The 20250-nt window shown below is 37.0% G+C and overlaps 1 protein-coding gene across 2 annotated transcripts in view; it reads right to left on the reverse strand.

The window, feature by feature from the left end:
* LONRF1 (LON peptidase N-terminal domain and ring finger 1) overlaps positions 1-20250 on the reverse strand; it is a 22611-nt gene continuing 2361 nt past the window's right edge. The window contains exons 2-12 of one of the 2 annotated variants that reach the window (XM_083367250.1): positions 17677-17795; positions 13936-14058; positions 13223-13375; positions 12795-12948; positions 12561-12657; positions 11375-11489; positions 8316-8437; positions 7621-7779; positions 7374-7536; positions 1996-2148; positions 1-1470 (exon numbers count right to left, since the gene is read on the reverse strand). In XM_083367250.1, the coding sequence (XP_083223376.1) occupies positions 1312-1470; positions 1996-2148; positions 7374-7536; positions 7621-7779; positions 8316-8437; positions 11375-11489; positions 12561-12657; positions 12795-12948; positions 13223-13375; positions 13936-14058; positions 17677-17795 (1517 nt within the window). In that variant the 3' untranslated portion in view covers positions 1-1311. The remainder of the gene's footprint in view (positions 1471-1995; positions 2149-7373; positions 7537-7620; positions 7780-8315; positions 8438-11374; positions 11490-12560; positions 12658-12794; positions 12949-13222; positions 13376-13935; positions 14059-17676; positions 17796-20250) is intronic. The other variant, XM_083367251.1, reaches the window with a different exon arrangement.

Raw genomic sequence — 20250 nt, forward strand, 5'->3', positions numbered from 1 at the left:
TACAAATTTTAGATTTATTGAAAATTAAATATTAGCAAAAGCAAGATTTTTAACGAATAGCTTTATAAAATGAATCACAATCAAGACAGACATTTGAGACACTACAAAATGAACCGATTAGCAAACACACTGCCATCTTATGTGTTGCAGTACAATTTGTTATGAATAAGGCATGGAAATCTGCATTTCAAATTTCTGTTTTCCAGAAATTATTTTTAAAAAGCATACTTCAGCAGTTCCCAAACATGAACAACTTGCATTGAAGAGTAGTGACCCAGCAACAATTTAAAAAAAATATTTTTTTCCAAATGAAGACCTTGTAAATAGACTTGATATTATGTGTGTAAATACAAGAATGGATTTTTTTGTTACTGCGTCCGGGAAGTATTGGATATACGGAATTTTTCCATCAAAAGTTGGAGGAAAAAACAACCTGGCTCTGAAAACATCCTCCTGGTACCCCTAAACCTTTGCTCTTTTTAGCATTAGAGAAGTATTCAAGGAGGAGTTAAGTTACTCAAATCATACGGCTCCCTTGACTATCATATGCTTCAAATATGGAGGCTTCATCAGTCATGGAACAGATGTAGAAAAATTATTACTTACAGAACCAAGGTCAGGAGAGGAGACCTCTAATTTTTCCTCTTGTTACAGAAGTCCATGAAGCCTGTTAAAAGGTTTCATCATCAGGGCCCAACAGTGTTGCTATGCCTGCTTTTATTTTGTTATATATCGAATAGATCATTTAATCATTTAGCTAACTCCAAATAACATAACACTAGTAGTCATCTATGTCTGATTCTAGTCTCATAAAATAGGTAACCCAGTCACAGTGGCAACAGCTTCTTGAAATATTTTTCAGCTGTTCTTTAACATGGCTCCAAATTCATGTAACAATTTCACACAAAAAATTGTGCCAAATTTACAATTAAATACTTAAAACAGACCTTTGCTCTACAAATAAGACAACACATTTAAATAATTGTGCAAATAGCAACAAGGTGCTGCTGTAGCTGAGGCAACTTCTGATTTGCAAGATTTCTGAATTCATCTTTAATACTGTAAACTTGAACTGACAAATTTTAAATCTTGCACTTTCCACCACTCGGTGGAAATTTTTTGACAATAGGATACATTCCATTTGTATATAGTGCAAATAAATATTTTGCTGCTAGATTGTGTGTGTATAATATTAATGGCATCCTTCTAGTTGAACAACTATTGATATAGGAAAATTTTTCCTAATAGTTCTCAAAAGTGCAATCAGCTGAAGTTACAGCCATACTGTTTTATTAAGGTCCAGGTAATTAATTATTTGGACTGATCTCTGGAAAAATAGGTCAATATAGCTTGAATTTTTATCAAACGTTCCCTCAAAGACCTCATAGAAAGTACTGAAAGCTGATATTTAGGATCCACAGGAAGAACAGCTAGAAGCCACCAACACCACGCAGGTCCATCGGCTGTTTCCTAAAAAGAAGAAACCAAATTAAAAGGAAACAAAACAATATTAAAACTTAGGGCATTTAAGGACAAAAATAGTGTAATAGTGTGGTTATGTAATTGAGTTTTAAAAATATTTCCTAAATCTAAAAATGCTTATCATCTTTCACAAAATATAGAAGTAAAATAACTAAACACACTTAAAAAAAACCACAAGCGTGTTTAAAATTCTAGGCTAAATGTAATCAGCAACATTCCACATCTAACTTTTAAAAAGTCAGAATTAATCCAGATTGGATTTTCCCCCCCTCATTTTTTCAGTTATGCAGCCTCTCTGGTTTTTGCACTTCCTTTTTTTTTGTCTCACCATTCTTAAAGCTGTTAATTTAGTTACTGTCTTATTCTTCTTACTAGCAAAACTGCTAAGCTTGTAAGCCGCCCTGAGTCTTCGGAGAAGGGCGGGATATAAATGGAATTAAAATAAATAAAAATAAAAATAAAAACAAGCGAAGGTCACGCTAACAATTGTCCGATACTATAGTCACCAAGTACCTGCAAGTTTTCTTCCTTCTCTGGCATTGGACCAAAGTACTGAAGTATTTGGCTATGAAATTTATTTCTTAAGCTTTGAAACCAGCTACAAGCCTGGTTGTAAACAATATTATGGAGCTCTTGGAGTTTCCTCATCTCACCTTCATCTTTAACCTGCACATCAAAAAAGTATAGTGTAATCACTACATTAAAATTTAGCCATGACACTGTATACAAATTACACAGCTAACATGGTAACATAAAAATGGAAAGGTGGGGGGGAATGAATTACAAGGCAGCTCACTTCAAAATACCAGCAAGTAGGATCACAAAGAAAGTTGGTGCGGTCAAATCATTCGAAGCTTTGAGAACGGAGAATGAGCTATTGGCTTAAGCAGTATTTTCCAACTATTCCTTTCTCAACTGCTTTCCGAATGCCTTTCCTGAATTAACTTAGCAACAGTTAATCATTACTGGGCCACGGCTAACTCCTTACCCACGTGTCAGTTTGACAAGACTGACAAGATTCAGTTGAGCAGCTGAGAGTCTGTGTTTCCTGTGCACTAGGATTATATTATGAAAACATGCGAAGGAGATAAATGGAAAAGCGTAAAAGTACCATAAAAAGAGAGGTCTTGCCTAGAAAGGAATTCTACAGTGAATAATATAATACAACAGGATTCCCTAACACTTTTAGGACAGAATATACTTTTAGAAAATTTGGAAGTACGGTAGCTTCACTTATAAATTGATTCATGGAAGATATAGCCTGTGAAAAACTGCATTTTACCAGAAAAAAACAAAAAAACCCCCACCAAAATTATTTGCTAACATCTCCATATAATGCTTAAAGCACCATCTACCATTCTTGCTTATTTTTGACTTTTTTTTACAGGTAGATGAATAAATTTAATGGCAAAGCATCAGCCCGTACAAATGGCCATTACTTTTAATTTCTAAGAATAGTGAAGGGTCTGTGATGACCCAATAAAAGGAACCTATTACCCAATTTTAAATTAAAACACCCCCTCAGCTGGATTCCTGAGGTAAAACTGTACAGAATGGAGAGGAATCTAACTCCCCATTAAAAGAATAAGAATGGAAAGATTTGGGTGGAAGAACATGTCAAAAGGACTCTTTTTATATCCATATATATACTGCTCAAAAAAATAAAGGGAACACAAGACATCCTACTATTAAATACAGTACAATGTGTTGTTTAAGTGTTCCCTTTATTTTTTGATATATATATATATATATATATATCACATTCAGAATGTCTATTTTATGTAATATTAATGCTATAGTTAATCATGTAAGACCAATCCGGACCATTTATTATTACTACAAATAGCTATTCAGCTAGAAGATTATTCTTCAAATTGAACTAGTTACTTGACTACCTAGTAACAAATTTCTTCATTTGTTACTAGGGTTTAAGTAACCAGTTCCATGTGAAGAACAATCTTCTAGCTGAACTAGCTATTTGTAGTAATAATAAATGGTCCGGATTGGTGTCCACAAATTAAGTTGAACCTTAAACAAATTTAATTTTGAATATTCAAAAAAAAAAAGCCTGAGTATCTCCTACACGTTTCTAAAGTGAAAAAAGTGGTATTAAAGTTGAAACATTGTCTCATCAACATAAAGTTTCATCCTTTATTTAATACAGAGAAATGTGAACTTTAATTTTTTTTAAGTTAAATAGTTATTGTATTTTGAAACACTGTATCATCGGAAAAGGTTAAGTCCTCAGGTTATAATCATTCATTTTACCTGGGATGGTGCTGAACAAATGATCCTTCTGACTTGTCCTCAAAATTCTGGCTCTCCCAGCATCCCCACAACCATGATCACAGCACTTGACACCTGACTCACAATGTTGTAGTGAACTGGGTTCACATGATTGTGATTTCCAATGTTCTCTGTTGGCTTCCCACAAGCAAAGTCAATGAGGAAGTAGTCACAATCATGTGACATCCTTGCTTAAAACCCCAAGTGGTCCTTGTTCAATGATGGCAACCAGGATTGCTGGAATGGTTGTCGTAAACAATGTGATATTACTATTTATGACATTTCTTAGCGATAGAAATTTCAGTTTCAATTGCCATCATAACTCAAGAACTGTCTCTCTCTCTCTGTCTGTTTGTTTCTATAGTCTACATTAAGTTGTGTTACTAAAATTAACAATACAAGTAGTCCTCAACTTACATTTAATGACCAAAGATACAATAGCACTGAAAAAAGTGGCATATGACCATTCTTCACACTTACAACTGTCGCAGCACATGGTCACATGATCAAAACTCAGGCACTTGGCAATTGGCATATATTTATGACAGTTGCAGGGTCCCGGAATCATGTGATCACCTTTTGTGAAATGACCAGCAAAGTCAATGAGGAACAACCGTGTTACTAAATTAACAACTGCAGTGGTTCAGAACTGTGACATTAGCAACAGCACTTATATACCACTTCACAGGGCTTTACAAGCCCTCTCAAAGCAGTTTACAGAGTCAGCCTATTGCCCCCAACAATCTTGAGTCTCCATTTTACCGACCTCGGAAGGATGGAAGGCTTAGTCAACCTTGAGCCTGTGAGGATAGAACTGCTGGCAGTGGGCAGAATTAGCCTGCAATACCGCATTGCAACCACTGTGCCATCACGTCTCATATAGAAGATAGGTCATAAAATGGGGGCACAACTCATTTAACAACTCACTTAGCTTAGCAACAAAATGTTGGGCTCAATTGTAGTCATAAGTCAAGAACCACCTGTACAGTTTCGAATTGGTGAAAGATCTGGTTGTTGTAGCCAAGAAGGATCTTATAATCCCCTATATAGAATCTCTTTCCATGATTTCTTAAGGAACATCTAAATAAGCTACTTGGTCCCAACAAAAATGAAGCAGCGTTTTGAGAAATAAGAGCATCTCAGGCTGCCGCTTTACTTTGCAGCATGCTAATTCTCTTTATTATTATTTTTTTAAATAAAAAGAACCCTGGATTGAAAGGCCTTTCACACAAGTTATTCATGGCTGAGTCACCTACCGCTTGGATTATTGCATTGTGTAACCCCCAGGCCACGGAACCATCCTGTTAGGAACCGGGCCACACAGCTGGAGGTGAGCGACAGGTGAGCAAGCAAGCAAGCAAAACTAAAACCATTCCCTCCCCATGTCAAAAAGGTTGGGGACCGTTGCAGTAGACTACTCTTAAAGATCATTCGTGAGGTAATTTGGCCAAAATGTAGCTAATGAGTTAGTTGGGAGGTCCCCATGTTTGTCCATGTCACATCTCAGCTTTGTAAGCTGTACTGGCTAGTGGCAGCTTTGAATCTGGTGTGATTCAAGGTGTTGGTCCCTTTTGCCTGTTTAGCTACATATCAATCTTTCTGCTTTTATTGCCTAATACTGTAAGACTATGACTAAGTAGAGGTTGGCGTACTCCAGCTTTATTTGATCTCCACAGCCACCCACGTCAACGAGTGACTCTGAGCAGTGTACATCATAAAAGATAAAAACCATAACAATTAAAACAATTGATACCAGGTGTAAAAGCACTGTCATCCAGTGACACCCTAGGACAGGGCTTTTCAGCCAGTGGTCCGGGTACCACCTGTGGTACATTGGCACCTAGCAGGTGGTACGTGACCATCCTAGAAAAGAGGTAGAGGAGAATGAGCTGAACCGGTGGAAGCACCGCACAAGCCTAAATGAGAGACGGCTGGAGCTGCAGGGCTGAGTGGAAGCGCCAGGATCAGCGCCAGGCTCCAGCTGGAGCTCGGCGCTGATCCTGGTGCTTCTGAGCCCAGAAGAAGCGCCCATCAGCTGAAATGTTGCAACATCTTCAGGGTCTTGTGATTTACATTTAGATGCTTGGCAACTGATTCATATTTATGACGGTCACAGTGTCCCAGGATCATGTGAAGTGACCAAAACCTGCTGCAACCACCTAGCAGAGGTGGGGGAAATAAAAACCAAACACCACCCCACCCCCCACTGCCAATCCTCAACTGAAATGCTCACAATGAAAACCTCGGACAGGAGCAAGAGCGCCGCCGGGCAGGCAGGCTAGTGTCTTGCTCGGCTGTGGCTAGGGGGGCACTTTTTTCAGTGCCATTGTAACTTCGAACAGTCAGTAAGCGAACTGTTGTAAGTCAAGGACTACCTGTACTTCATCACTTTTTTTCCTTTTTTTTTTTTGGTTATCACGTTTTTGACACCTTGCTAGGCGACTGGTGGTACTCGGATGTTGCCATATCCTAAAAGTGATAGAATGGGTGAAAAAGGTGAAAAGCCCTACCCTAGGAGACCTGTCTTCTCTGGAGCTACACCTACCCTGTGGAATAGTGTTTCCCCCTGGGCGCCATAAGGCTCCAACCCTGCTGTAAAAACATGGCCCTGGGACAGACTAAGATGATCTGCTCTGGGACAAGGCTGTTCCCTTTCATGGTTTTGATTCAGCTGGCTTATTGTTTCCTCAATTTTCTTGAACTGAAATGTAGCTTTCAATACAAAAATACATGTAGGCAACAAAATAACGTACGGCCTTTAGACTCCAAAAATGTGCGATAAATCTCACCATCAAAAATTATTATATCCTAAAAAAGAATACTACCTTGTTACTTGGTTTAATATATAATTAATAAAGAAGCACGTAATTACTATACTGTATATTTGTTAATATTTTGATATCTATATTTGAGCATAATTGGTTTCCTTTGCAATATGATCTATATTTATGCATTTTATATTTATTTAAATACATGTTTCTGAGATATCTATACCTTTCACAAAGCCTCACAAGGGATCTGTGGCACAAAATATTTGAGAATCTGTCCTCTATGAACAACAAATTAATAATTTACTAACATGGGATCTAAATGGTATTCTATATATCAAGGGTGTCAAACTCAATTTCATTGAGGGCCGCATCAGCATTGCGGTTGCCCTCAAGGGGCTGGGTGGGTGTGGCCTACTGGGTGGGCGTGGCCTACTGGGTGGGCGTGGCCTACTGGGTGGGCGTGGCTAGAGTGCGTATGGCCTACTGGGTGGGTGTGGCCAGCTCTACATCGTTTGCATCAAGGGTGCCTATGGGGGCCTGGGCAGGAGTGGGACAGATCTGAGGGTCTCTGGCAGAAGGAGGGTCTCTGGGCCAGGGCCAAGGCAGTGGGGGCCATTCCCTCACTGTTTCCAGGATGGCTTCGTGGGCCGCGTGAAACCACTTCGCAGGCCGGATCCGGCCCCCGGGCCTTGTGTTTGACATGTCTGCTATATATTGTCATTCATTGCAAGAATCTCTCCCCTCCTATCAAGCTAAGTAAACGCTGCACATTGGACTAGGGCTGCAATATTCAAGGTGTCTTCTTGTAGAGTCAAAAATAGATGTTTTATGTACCTTTATATCTTCTAAATCCTCAATGTCTGCAGTGCAATAACCATCCTTCATCCCTCTTCGAATAACTCGGAATCTGTTTAATCCAATTGTATCAACAACAGATCGTCCATCTGGCAGATAATCAAGATTTCTAATGTACAACATGCAGCCATAATCTGCAAACCTAGAAGAAAGGGCACTGTGGTCAATGGCCAGCTTAAAAATATTTTAGACATTTTAATTTTGTGATTTTTGAATATAAACCTACCCATTTCGGGGGTCATGTACACACATCCCAAATTGTTTTGTTCCAGTTTCTATACTTCTTCGAATCATCAGTCTATATCTTGGTTCAAACACATGGAGGGGGCAAGGCACAGTTGGGTAGGCCAAAGTGCAAACAAAGATAGGAACATTCTTGGTCAAACTTCAAACAGAATGCAGAAAATAAAGTTAAACTTAGAATTCTACCCACGCAGGAAGATTTAACTCAAGATATCAAATTCCTCAGAAATATCCTTTCCCCAACATTACATTATATCCTTGTGCATTCTCTTCAAAGTGACTGGACCACTAGCCCAAAGCACAATTGTGGCTAAAAAATGGACTATCATTCAACTTGTGAAATGTTACAGATAGCACTATTTTTCATATTAAATACATATTGATATTTTCTGCAGTCTTCTGCATGTTTATATCATTACAAACCCTTTCAGTAACTGAACAAAAGTCTTACAGTTAACATATTAATATAAATAAGGAGTGTTAAGAAAATCTTATTCCACTTAACTGCATAAATGGAACATGGACGTTTTTAATTACTAGAATTTTTCACTTTGGTTTTGTAGCAAAGATTTACATAATATTCTGTATGATTACTGTTCCCAGACAGTTTAGTCTTTGTTCTAAATGTCTGTTAAGAAGCTTTACTATATACAAAAGCATATGCATACACACACATACCTTGAAAGTTCAGCTATTTCTTCGTCATTAATTCTTTTTCTCTCGGATAATTCAGTAGGTAAATACTTCACTATTAGTTCTTCTAGCAACTGTGTAGTGCTGTATTCCCTACGTGCCAAAAACTAAATGAAAGATAAAATTGTTAAGCCATTATAATTTTTTTTACATAAAAACTGCAGGCTTTTTTGGCTTCATATCATTTCCTATTTTTCCTATTGTATCTTTCCTATTGCCTATTCCTTTAGCATCTTACGACTATTATTTTGTTGTTGTATCTCATGATTTACATTGATTGCTTTTATTTAGCATCCTATGACTATGACAGAGTTGTGTGTCCAATTACACTTGGCCAATAAAGAATTCTAACTCTAGTTCAGTTTCAAAGAATTAAGCCGAAAACAGCTGACCATACTGAACTTCAGTGTAATGATACATGACAGAGAGTGAATTTTCACTGTGGGTGTGGGTGTCTCCTAAGCATTAAGTGTCCTTTCACCTGACTAGTTTTGCAATCGAGAAACTCATGGTCCAACACTTTCCTTGCCCTGTTTTTAGAAATTCACAAAAATAGCCATCATTGTGTCTCCTCTTTCACTTGTCAAAAAGTTTGTTCTGGTGCCCAGGGCTTGCATATATAAACAGCTCTTGCATGTAAGGAAAGAATAGCAGCAGTGGTGGTCCATAACAAACGTCAGATGCTGTCAGAAATAGAACGGTACTGGCAAACTATAATTCCTTCTGAGGCAAATTATTCCTTAATGGCAGGCATGTCAAACTGCCGGCCCGCGGGCTGGATGCATCACGACGAAACCGCGCCCTCCCCATTGCCGGCAATGGGGAAAAAGTCACGATACGTCGCGCGACATCATGGGATGTCGCGAATTTGACATGCCTGCTTTATGTGTATGCATGCAAGTCCTGCAGCCAACCACTAATTCTTTTAATGTTTGGAGGTCTGGTTGGGTTCGTTGTACTTGTATGTTCCTAGGCACTTGCTTTTACTATACATGCACCACTGCATAGTAATACAGTGCTCAAGCAAGGTCTGAATTAAGCAACACTGGCATTAGCTGGAAATAGGATATAATCTCTTTTAATGAAATGTTCCCATGTTGTTATCTCTTGCTAGTAGTTCCCCAATTTTATGAAAAAGACGTCAGTCAGTTCATAACTAAAAATCAATGATATTGTACTACGCAGTTACTCATTTGTATATATTTAGAATAATAACTGCAATAAAATTCTTAAGTGTTAAAACCGATTTGGGAGATTCTTAAAATACTACGAGATCTTGATAAAAGGTCAGGAATAAGGGCTTTTTTAACATTACTCTGCAGCCTTTCTTGCATTTTTAAGAGGGAAATGTTGCAAATACAGGGAGTGCAGAATTATTAGGCAAATGAGTATTTTGACCACATCATCCTCTTTATGCATGTTGTCTTACTCCAAGCTGTATAGGCTCGAAAGCCTACTACCAATTAAGCATATTAGGTGATGTGCATCTCTGTAATGAGAAGGGGTGTGGTCTAATGACATCAACACCCTGTATCAGGTGTGCATAATTATTAGGCAACTTCCTTTCCTTTGGCAAAATGGGTCAAAAGAACGACTTGACAGGCTCAGAAAAGTCAAAAATAGTGAGATATCTTGCAGAGGGATGCAGCACTCTTAAAATTGCAAAGCTTCTGAAGCGTGATCATCGAACAATCAAGCGTTTCATTCAAAATAGTCAACAGGGTCGCAAGAAGCGTGTGGAGAAACCAAGGCGCAAAATAACTGCCCATGAACTGAGAAAAGTCAAGCGTGCAGCTGCCAAGATGCCACTTGCCACCAGTTTGGCCATATTTCAGAGCTGCAACATCACTGGAGTGCCCAAAAGCACAAGGTGTGCAATACTCAGAGACATGGCCAAGGTAAGAAAGGCTGAAAGACGACCACCACTGAACAAGACACACAAGCTGAAACGTCAAGACTGGGCCAAGAAATATCTCAAGACTGATTTTTCTAAGGTTTTATGGACTGATGAAATGAGAGTGAGTCTTGATGGGCCAGATGGATGGGCCCGTGGCTGGATTGGTAAAGGGCAGAGAGCTCCAGTCCGACTCAGACGCCAGCAAGGTGGAGGTGGAGTACTGGTTTGGGCTGGTATCATCAAAGATGAGCTTGTGGGGCCTTTTCGGGTTGAGGATGGAGTCAAGCTCAACTCCCAGTCCTACTGCCAGTTTCTGGAAGACACCTTCTTCAAGCAATGGTACAGGAAGAAGTCTGCATCCTTCAAGAAAAACATGATTTTCATGCAGGACAATGCTCCATCACACGCGTCCAAGTACTCCACAGCGTGGCTGGCAAGAAAGGGTATAAAAGAAGGAAATCTAATGACATGGCCTCCTTGTTCACCTGATCTGAACCCCATTGAGAACCTGTGGTCCATCATCAAATGTGAGATTTACAAGGAGGGAAAACAGTACACCTCTCTGAACAGTGTCTGGGAGGCTGTGGTTGCTGCTGCACGCAATGTTGATGGTGAACAGATCAAAACACTGACAGAATCCATGGATGGCAGGCTTTTGAGTGTCCTTGCAAAGAAAGGTGGCTATATTGGTCACTGATTTGTTTTTGTTATGTTTTTGAATGTCAGAAATGTATATTTGTGAATGTTGAGATGTTATATTGGTTTCACTGGTAAAAATAAATAATTGAAATGGGTATATATTTGTTTTTTGTTAAGTTGCCTAATAATTATGCACAGTAATAGTCACCTGCACACACAGAAATCCCCCTAAAATAGCTATAACTAAAAACAAACTAAAAACTACTTCCAAAAATATTCAGCTTTGATATTAATGAGTTTTTTGGGTTCATTGAGAACATGGTTGTTTTTCAATAATAAAATTAATCCTCAAAAATACAACTTGCCTAATAATTCTGCACTCCCTGTAGAAGCCATTTCCATTCACAGAACAAAAAGTTATTGCAGTTCCACCAGTGTTTTTCAGCTTTTGATTCAAACCTTGCTTTATGACGGAAGCCTCTTATAAATGTTCCCAAAGAAGCATTACCTCTTTTAAGTTTTCTTTACAGAGGGGACATTCTGGAGCATGGTCCAAACAGCGTTGTAAACAGTTCTTGCAGAATGTATGGCCACAGGGTGTTGTCACCGGATGAAGGAAAAGCCTGAAAGAAAGGTTGCAAGTTTTAGTGAATTATCATTGAGATGCAAATACCAATGAAGCAGAAGAAAGTAACTTGAAGGACGCACACAAAAAACTGTTAGTAAAGGTAGTCCTCCAGTTATCACCACCATTGAGCCCGACATTGCTTTTGCTAAGCGAGGCATTTGCTAAGTGAGTTTTGCCCCCATTTTACGACCTTCCTTGCCATAGTTGTTAAGCAAATCACTCCATTTCTTAAGTTAGCCACACCGTTGTGAAGTCAAATCTGGCTTCCCCACTGACTTTACTTGTCAGAAGACCACAAAAGGCGAACCGGGGACAGTGCAACCCTCCTAAATATGAGTCAGCTGTCAAGCATCAGCATTTTGATCACAACTGCAACAGTTGTGTGAAAACTGATCCTAAGTTACTTTATTCAGCGCTGTCGTAACTTTGGATGGTCACTAAACCAACTGTTGTAAGTCGAGGACAACCTGCATTTATTAGTAAGTTAGAGACAGGGAACATTTCAACTGGCAATTTTAGTTCATTATACTTTCCTTTATTTGTGCCCTGAGTCAGCGTCAATTCCTGGAGGCTCCCTGTATAAACAAGCCCCTCCAGTTCTCTTAGTAAGAATTCAGAAGTGATTTGCCACTGCACAATTTCTAGCCTGATGCCTCAACCACTATCCCAAACTGGCTCTCCAGCAATGGAAGCCAGAAACAGGAAACGTTTATAGATGTATTAAGCCAATTTTCTTTCATTTCAAGCTAAAATGGAGAGTATGCTAGTATTATTTATGAGTGTCGTTCCGAAAGACTCCTAATGCTACCAAAAAAACTATCCCTAAGGCCACCCAGTCCGACAATAAGCTAATTTTAAAGAAGTCTAATTAGGGCTTATTTAAATAGCCTGAGACCTCACCTTATTTTGCAGTCTTATTAAGGGATTTAGAACAAATCATGAGCAGATTTCCGTAAAGAAATGAGTTTAGCAGCTTCTGTGCATTGAGTTTAATATTAAAGCTTCCTTTAAGATAATGCTATAGTATGATAAAAAGATCATAAATGTTGAAATCAGACTGTATTACCTCAAACACAATGAGCATTCAAAGTCTGTTACATCAACCAAATTTTCTGGAACTATTCCACAAGTGATTGAAAAGGTAGCATTCCCTTTTGGAGTTTCTAAACAAATTAAAACATGAAATAGTGCATAACTCATAAAAATAATACACATGACCAAATATTTGTTTTCTTGTTTCCATCTTCATAAATAGTAGCATTTTGTTTGGAAAACGGCAACTTCCTTTTAAAATAAGTACCTTTCTCTTGGCCAGAAAGCCATGGTTCAGAAGATACTCTTTTTAATACATCGTCTTTGGCATCTTTTTCTATTGAATCAAGAGAATTTGCAGACTGGGCACGTTGCAAACTTCCTCCAACAGTGTCTAATGTAACTTGTGGCACTTCTAACACCTATCAGAAAAAATTTAAAAAACAAAACAAAATTCAACCTATCCTCTACATTTTTTATAATGAAATATAAACTAATATTCCACTAGCAGATTCTGTTTTCAGTATTCTCTTTATTTATTGAACTTATATACTGACCATTTTAATTAACTGACACACTGAACTTCAGTTCATCAGCATTAAAACATTTTCAAGACACAAACAGATATGTGGAACGCAGATCTGAAACCGGTTCCAGCGATCTTCCTAATTATTTTGCATGAGAATATTTACTTACTGACACTGGGGTGAGCTGTAAACAATCACAAGACTCTTCCATTTCAAATGCAGAGCTGTGTTTAAGTTGTTTACTTCGAACATACGAAGTATTTAAAGCAGATTCTTTCAACCTCTCACTAATGTTTTCTGGTGACAGCAAATTACGCAATATCTATAAAATTGACATTAAGGAATAAAATATAATGACTATTACACTTCGTATGTAACATAAATAGATTTCTTTAATATGGTCCCAATATTTAGACAATAGCTCATCATTCTCCTACAATCTGAAAGAAGTCTCAAAGTAACCAACAATTATTTATCCTAATGTTACTCTACTGCTTTGAAACCACACATAGTTTTATAGTTAGAATTTTCTGATGACATTTGGTTTGAATAGTAGTTATCTGTAACATGGATTAAAATGAAAGCAGTAGTTGCATAACATTATTCTATGGTCCTCATGTAACTCCTAAAGTCTATTGTGTGATACAGATAATTTAATTCCTAGATTTTGTCAGAGGGCTTTGATGGCATAAATACTGGTTTTTGGTAGCCTAAATACATTTCTTGGACTCTTACAAAAAAATTTCCCCTTATACCATTCCCTATCTCAACAGCATGAAAATCTCTGTTTTATTATTATTTTCAGTCTGCTTCCTTTCCAGTCTAATTTCTTAAACAAAAATAAGTCTGACCAGAAAAGCTATTATAAGAATGTTTAAGTACCTTTTTTGCTTCTACTTTTGCTAAAACAAATCCTTCGTCAAGGGATAGGCAATGAAGAAAGACTTTTAAGGCGTCTTCTGCAGAACCAGCGTTATTAAGTATTGTTGCTCTTCTGAAATATACCTGCAAGATGATTTTATGTATTAATATAGGACACACTTATTGTGATTGAATTTGCTGTACAAACCTAATCCCAAGCACGCTTTTACTGAAACTCCTATTACTGCCTGTTAGTAGGTTTAAGCTTGTTTTTAAAAACATTGGTAGATTCCCTGAGGTTAAAACTAGAACTAAAATAAACCATACAGACATGAAGCTAACAGAAAACAATAATATACTACATTACTTATAAAGGAAATATTTTGGTGCAGTTTTAAAATATATGATTACATCTGCTTTATTTTATTAAGCATTTTAAGAAAAGGTAAGAAGGAAAATAAAGCATAAAGTGGATAAACAGTGAATATACAAGAATAATAGTATTACATTTTAAATATTTCATTGATTAGTTTTTAATAACAGATTATACTATATTGTTTTAAAAATTACAAATCACTGTGACAATCCAAGTAACATTAATATAATTAATGCAGATAATTTTTTTTAAAAATGAGATTAAGTATTACAGTGCTTTCTATCCAAGTAATTGAAGACTTTACAGTGAAACCAAAATTTCAGATGTGATACAAGCTGTATATAGTTATTACCCCAAAATGGTTTCCAACTTGAATTAAATTCTGTATCGGGTTTACATTTGTAATACAAATTTATTCTGGATATTATAGTATACTCACAGGGCTTAATTAGCATTTTTCTGAAGAAGAAACTGGGTTCCAATAAGAAACTTACAGTATCATTACAATATTTACTATATATAAACTTGGTACATTTTGTTTGAATATCAGGTTTAGTGTTATTTATTTTAAAATTAGCATGTTGGAAATTGAGCTTCTTAAATTTATTTTATTAAAAATAATTCCCCAAATTGTTGAGCTTTAACTTCATTGCCAGCAGCTACAGCAAAACAATTCAACATAGCCATTAATTTCCAACAATTTTTGAAAATGAACTCTCCATTTTATCAATCCAGTACCAGAAAAATATACCATCTTACATAAGTGCTGTCTTAAGTATAACATTTAGGCTAATTTTTTTCTTCCAATGAAATTTTCACTGCTGCATATCAATTATTATATTGAAACTCTGCATCCATTTAATAATGCAGGTTTTAACATGTTTGGTTTCTCTGTTGGTTTCATCCACAATTTATAAATAAGGTACAGCAACGATATAAGTTTTGTCTTATGAAAGATCATTAAATCCTGACCACATGGAATACTAGTGGATCTTTCCAGTACACCAATTGACAGCCATTTCAGAAGCAGGAACTAAATATGCTGTATACTGTAGATCTAACGTTCTGTATCTGAACTGTATATGTTTTCTTTCCAGTACATAACAGTAACACAGGTTTTCTCCATGATAAATGAAACTGTAGTTCTTCATATAGTGATATGTATAAATTTTGGATACATAATTTAGAAGTACATTCACATCAGATATAACAGTTCGTGACCACATGTAACTGCCCTTTGTATACCATTTCAGGCAGATGTGTCTGACATATCAACTAAAATTCCTGTTATTGCCATGAAATGAGAATAGATAGCCTATAAACCAAAGAGAGGAAACAGAATGTTTACAAGTTTCCTGTCAAAGCATGACCTTTTGAATTTTCCAATATAATACACGGTAGTGGCCAAAATAGTGGAAACCTTTTGGGAAAAGTGTACTTTTGAGGTTTGATGGCTAATAACATCACTTTTTTTGGAGTAGTACCATAAAATTATATATCAATGGAAAGATAATTTAATCAGGAATGTAATGCAACATAGTTTGTTCAATTATCTGTACTGTATTCTATGAAAAGTTATAGCCAAATATCCAGAAAAAGGAAGCACAACTTGCTTAGGCTGATATCAGGTAGCTTTCCTTCATGTTTGTAGCCAATGAGCATGAGTGTTTAGAGAGCCAATCAGGTGTCATCTTGTTTTGGCAATGAGCCAATCAGATCACAGTAGGATTCAGTTATTGATGTCATGTATTGAAGCTGAGAGGAGGACATTTGTCAGTGTGCTATGTGGTCGCTATCAAGTTGGTTGGGTTTTTTTGTGTTCTTTCATTTAGTGGCGCTTGTAAAATGTAATAAAATTAAAGTAATGGTGCAAAGAGTTGACTGGTTGTCCAGAAAGCGATGTAAAATAGTAGTATTAAGTGAACAAGGCTACAGTTATAAAGAAATTAGAAGAAAAATTGGTGGAAACTTAACCAAAGGTGGCATTTCTACTGTACACTTTTCCCAAAAAAGGTTTCCACAATTTTGGCCACTACTGTACAAATCGTAACACTTCATGCTTTTGTAACTATCAGGGAGGTTACCACAAGGAGATGTCATACCACAAATTACACAGCATTTTTCAACTTTGGAAACCTTTATATTCTTAATAATCCAAACTACACTACAGAATACAGTACTTCTAGTCTACACATTTTAAACATCCTTTACCTCAGAATTTTCCAGATACTGCACACTGACTTGACATTATATGTAGGTAGTTCTCGCCTATTTGCTTAGCAACTCTTCAAAAGTCGCAATGATATTGAAAACAAGTGAGTTAAGACCAGTCCTCACAATTAAGGACCACCACAGCGTCCCCATGGCCACATAATCCAAATTTGAGAGCTTGGTAACAGGCATGTATTTACGATAGTTGCAGCATCCCAGGATCGTGGTGATTGCTAGCTGGCTTCTGAGGAGCAAAGTCAATGCGGGAAGCTGAATTTGCTTGAAGACCATGACTCACTAAATTGCACTGATTCGCTTAACAACTGTGGCAAAAAAAGTCATAAAATTGGGCCAACTCACTTAACCACCTTGCTTGGCAATCGAAATTCTGGTTCCAATTGTGGTCATAAGTCAAGGACTCCCTGTAATATGTCCGGACACTGGCCACTTCCGTTGTAGACTTAAGGATGATCAGCCACTGAGTCAGATTACAGATACTTCAACCACCCTTGTGACTGCTTCCAGAACAAGAGGCAGATTCTCTAATCCATGGGTTGCATATAGTCAAAGGCTTTCTTTTGAGTGGGGAGCCTTCACCCTGCTCCCGTGTTATTTTCCATTGCTGATTTAGTCTACTTGATTATGTGATTATATTATTTCATTATCTAACCTGTAAAAGATTTGTATCATTGCCGTAATTCTGTAGGACACAGACAATGTTGCCAAGAGTATGGGTTTCAATTTTTTTTCAGGCTGCAGGGACCTGTATATTAAACAAACAAACACAAAATCCTGGAGCCCTTGATGAAATTCCATGAGAGGCTACAGGTTGAAAAAAAAAAAGCTGATTTAAATACAGCCATTTTTGTCACTAGAACTTTGATGAGGGGCTCTGGGAATTCTCCCCCCCCCTTTTCCCTGCAGCCTGAAAAGGTCTGAAACCCATACTGGGCCATGTTTTTTGCATCCTATAGAATGGCAGCAATGATACAGATATTTTCCAAGAAATATGCATTATACTTACTTTAAAAAACAAATTTAAAAATCCCAAACAAAACAAAACCAGAAATACTTTGGGGCATAATTTTTCATTTCTTATGTTGGCCTCTCAGATACATTATGAAAAATAAGAAACCTATGTTAAATAAGTAACTTCATTTTGGGTTTATTCTTACCTCAGGCCAATTTGGCATTTTAGCAGTAACAGCATTCAGTTCATCTAGTGCAGATTTAAATTCCTGGAGACTAGCATAAGATTCAGCTCTGTAAATTCTTAACATTAAATCAGCGGGATCTAAAAGAAATACACACATATTTAGAATGCGGTTCACTGAACCCAATTGTAAAACTCTGTAATTTAAACAGCATAGTGTGTAATATAAACATAGAGAGCTAATTTGATCTAGTAGTTAAGGCACCCCGTTATAAACCAGGAGACAGTGAGTTCTAGTCCTGCCTTAGGCTACGTGACTTCTCTCTCTTAGCCCATGATCTCAGGCTTGGGTGACAATCCCTATCACACCCACTGGATCAACATTTGATTGATCTGAAAAGCAGCCTTGCACCTGTGAGGAAAAATAATAAAAAGTAATGTAAACCTAGAAAACAGATATTCAAATGGTAAGATACCGGTAATCATGTGGGAAAATGCCTCTATGATTGAAGTAGATAAGATTACCAACATTTTGACAACTATCTGTACTAAAGAAGGTAGCATAATTAAATATTGTATATATGTTGACAAGAAATTTATGAAAGCTATTTCAATACCACTTTAGGTCAGCTGTAATATAATTCTGAAAGTACAACAGAGTTTAGGTCCACATATGGCTTCATAAATTTTAACATAAATAGCAATACCTTGATTTAAATCGTTTCTCATGTAATTTACATAAGATCTTATGTAAATATACTTCTTAATGTGCCAAAAAGCAAAGAGAGCATAATTCAAAGCTTTTAGGGTTTTTTTCAGCAGTACATTTTGTAACTGATAGTTCCATAAAACAATTACTTAAAAATACAAAAAAGAACAACCAAAATCAATGCAACTTTTGATTAAGGGTTTACTAATCTTCATTTTAAAGGCCCTTTGCTTAAAGGCAGGGAAGTAAGTTAGGAAAGAACCATGCTATAATTGTATCTAAGGCAGCACACCAAAATTATATAATTGCTGTCTTGGTAACACAATTTTAGTCAATAACTTGCAGCAATTTTTAAAACTGTCATAAGGCTTTGTTTCTCACATTTGGAATCTAAATATTTTTAAAAAGTTATCGCTACAGATGCTTTCCAAATATTTTATAAAATTTGTTAATGCACAGTAAGAAAAAGTATTTAAAACAAGTATAGCTGAAGTCCCTAATAACTGATCTCTTAAGACCTGGTGTTTATAACTTCTGTTAATAAAGTCTTATGCTAGATTATATAAACAAGGCACATTTTTATATTCTATTGTATTAAACTTTTACATAAATAACTTATAGCAGAGGTCCCCAACCTTTTGGGCACCAGGGACTGGTGCAATGGAGAAAGGTTTTTCCGTGGACCAGAGGGGGGTATGGTTTTGAATACTGCCTGTATCACGAGGATGGAGCTTTGCTTGTTTGTCCGGCCCGCTTGCTGGCATGCTGCGGAACGGTGCTGGTCCACAGACCAGGGGTTGGGGACCCCTGACTGTGCTTTTGCATTAGTTTACTGCTACTCTGCTCTATGCATATTAAGTCAGGACTGCAGACTTTTGCTGCAGCTATTTCCACACCTCATTATCTAACAATTGTATCAGACACGCCGAATCATCCTTTGTAAGACATATAAATGCCCAGAATTGAATGTTTATTAATGCTTTGCAATTCGTATATATTAAATGAATTCCTTGACAAAATGATCAAGTGTAAAAGATCTTTCCCTCAACATGAAGAAATCTGGTTTCAAATTTCAAGTTTGAAACTATGCTAAACTGGTTAGTTTCTTTTCCTGCATGCTTTCATTTTAGAAAATTGCAACGTGAAGCTCATAGAATCTTATGTACAAAATAAAAACTGAACAATATTAATAAAGAATAAGTATGTTTTACATATATGTGTGCACATAATCTGTAGTATGAGAAATTACCGGAAAAACAATTGGACAAATTTAGTGTGTCATGATGGCTACCAGTCCACATGCACAAGGAAATAAAGCAAGATAATTTAACTATCCTTTATATTTTTCACATTGCACTGTAAGTACATACTAGTTAAGAATGCGCTAAGGTGCTAACTAAATTACACTAATCTCTTAACCCTGGTATATACAAGTCTTTTTGCAGCAAGGTGTCATGAAAGCCCTATCTGCCTATCTATGGTATCACTAATATTATACAATATTTCCCCTTCCACGCCCACATTTCCTTATGCAACCAGAACCAGGTGAATTATCTTAACCCTTGAAGGAGGCTGCATGCAATTCTTCCTTTTCCTAAAATGACTAGGTCCATAATTCTTCAAACAGGTGCATGAAAACATTTTCAAGCCATTTCCTAAAAAATATGAGCTTGTCCCTCTAAAGATTTCCTTAGCGTGCATAAACTCTGAAGATGACTTTTGAAATTTGAGGGCTGTTTTCCCCGTCTCTAAAAAATTAAGGGCCCAAAGTAACCTGCCTCTTAGCTGCTGCATTAGCTAACAAGGCAACATCTTTCAAGAATGCCTCTAACTAAACTTCCTCCCCAACCTGTTCCTATAAGGGAATAAAGAGTGCCAGCTTCTGCA

The sequence above is a fragment of the Vipera ursinii genome (genome assembly GCF_947247035.1).
Source record: "Vipera ursinii genome assembly, chromosome: 7".
Lineage (NCBI taxonomy): Eukaryota > Metazoa > Chordata > Lepidosauria > Squamata > Viperidae > Vipera > Vipera ursinii.